Source organism: Austrofundulus limnaeus, unplaced genomic scaffold (genome assembly GCF_001266775.1).
Source record: "Austrofundulus limnaeus strain Quisiro unplaced genomic scaffold, Austrofundulus_limnaeus-1.0 Scaffold7, whole genome shotgun sequence".
NCBI classification, from domain to species: domain Eukaryota; kingdom Metazoa; phylum Chordata; class Actinopteri; order Cyprinodontiformes; family Rivulidae; genus Austrofundulus; species Austrofundulus limnaeus.
This window is the reverse complement of record NW_013952409.1, coordinates 2,281,259-2,282,766: the sequence shown is the minus strand read 5'-3', so window position 1 is coordinate 2,282,766 and position 1,508 is coordinate 2,281,259. Positions and strand designations below refer to the sequence as shown.

General features: G+C 44.8%; 1 protein-coding gene across 1 annotated transcript in view; it reads right to left on the bottom strand.

The window, feature by feature from the left end:
* The window catches only part of meox1 (mesenchyme homeobox 1), a gene marked incomplete in the record, with an annotated part of 7,382 nt that overhangs the window by 245 nt on the left and 5,629 nt on the right, over nucleotides 1-1,508 (bottom strand). Inside the window, 1 exon segment of the mRNA XM_014032831.1 lies at nucleotides 416-588. Within this exon segment, the coding sequence (XP_013888285.1) occupies nucleotides 416-588 (173 nt within the window).

Sequence of the window (1,508 nt, the reverse complement as noted above, 5' to 3'; positions counted from 1 at the left end):
GGGGGGGGGTTTCTGCCAGCAGCGTCGGCGCACGTTCGCCTGATTTTCACCGTCTGGAAGCCGCCTCCCACCCGCCCCAGCTGCAGCTCATTCTGCTGCAACCACAGACTGAAAAGTACCGCGGAAAAAAAAAAAAATCCATGCTGTAATTCAAATGCAGCATAATCGCTAAGCTAAAGTTTATTATCAGGCTTCTGCAGTTTATAATTTGTCTTTTTATGTTTCGCCTTTACGATTTCGTGGCTGGAAAATGTAATATTTGATAAAAAATTTTTCCATTCTGTCAAAACTGGCGTCATTTATCACCAAAAGATGATTGTTTTCTCGTCCTAAAATCACAGTTCCTCCCGTCTGTTTAAAGCGAATCCCGAGTAAAGAGCGAAGGTTTGGTGTGGAGCTGAGAGGAGACGAGCACCTGTCTCTCTGTGAGGTCCAGGTTCACAGCGATCTCGTAGCGCCGGAGCCGGGTCAGGTAGTTGTGGTGGGTGAACTCGGCCTCCAGCTCTCTCAGCTGCTCCTTGGTGAAGGCCGTGCGCTCCTTCCTGGCCTTGCAGCTGGAATCCACCTTGAAACTGGAGTCCTGGATGTCTGCAGGGAGAAATGAAACGCGTCAGATGCTTTTCTGCTATTTCCTCCAAACCCATGAAGCAAACTCGTCAAACCGGCCGCCGAGTTTYAGTGGATTTGACGTGATCGTGTTTTTCTGATAAACGATGTTTGTGGAGCATTTGGTAACTCTCATGTCTTCTGTAGAGGAAACTCATAATTTAATTTAAATAATTTACATTTTAAATCAAAAGAGAACTTTCTCTCAAATAAATGTTGATTGAGACCATTTAAAAAAACGACTAATTGAAACCTGCAGGTTTGGCACTTATCTTGAATGTCTCTGCTGGTTTTTGAAGACTGGACCAGCTGAACTCGTTAGCAGTGACTAATTGCTCCGTTTTCATTTGTAGACTTTTATTTTTGCTCTTAATCTGAACTAAATGAGTTTTTTAGGGCTCAAACTCCAGTTAAGCGTTAAACAGAGCTGAAGGACCTTTCAAACTAACAAACCACAGAACCAAAGGTTTTTTTTTAATAGGAGCCCCCCCCCACCCAATAAAGTAAACACTAAAACCAGCACTTTAAAACGAGACCACCCTGACCTGGTCTTACGAGTCCTGTTCACCTGCAGCACCAAGCAGTCCTGGGCTTTTTTTTTGTTTTTTTTGCACTTGATTATATTTATGTGTTTCTAAATGAAAGTCAATCCACTTTAGCCCATGTGAAGAGTCATTCATGGTGTGTGTCTGTGTGTGTGTGTRTGTGTGTGGGTTAACACGTGTGTGTGACGGGATCAGTGCAGAGCAGGGGCCACCAAACGGGCCACAGAGGGACTGAGTTAGGAGAGGAATGCAGCGGAACATCGTTAAAGCATCCAGGAGAAGAACAAAGGTGCGGATGTGTCCAGGTCTGAGTGTGTGTGTGTGTGTGTGTGTGTGTGTGTGTGTGTGTGTGTGTGT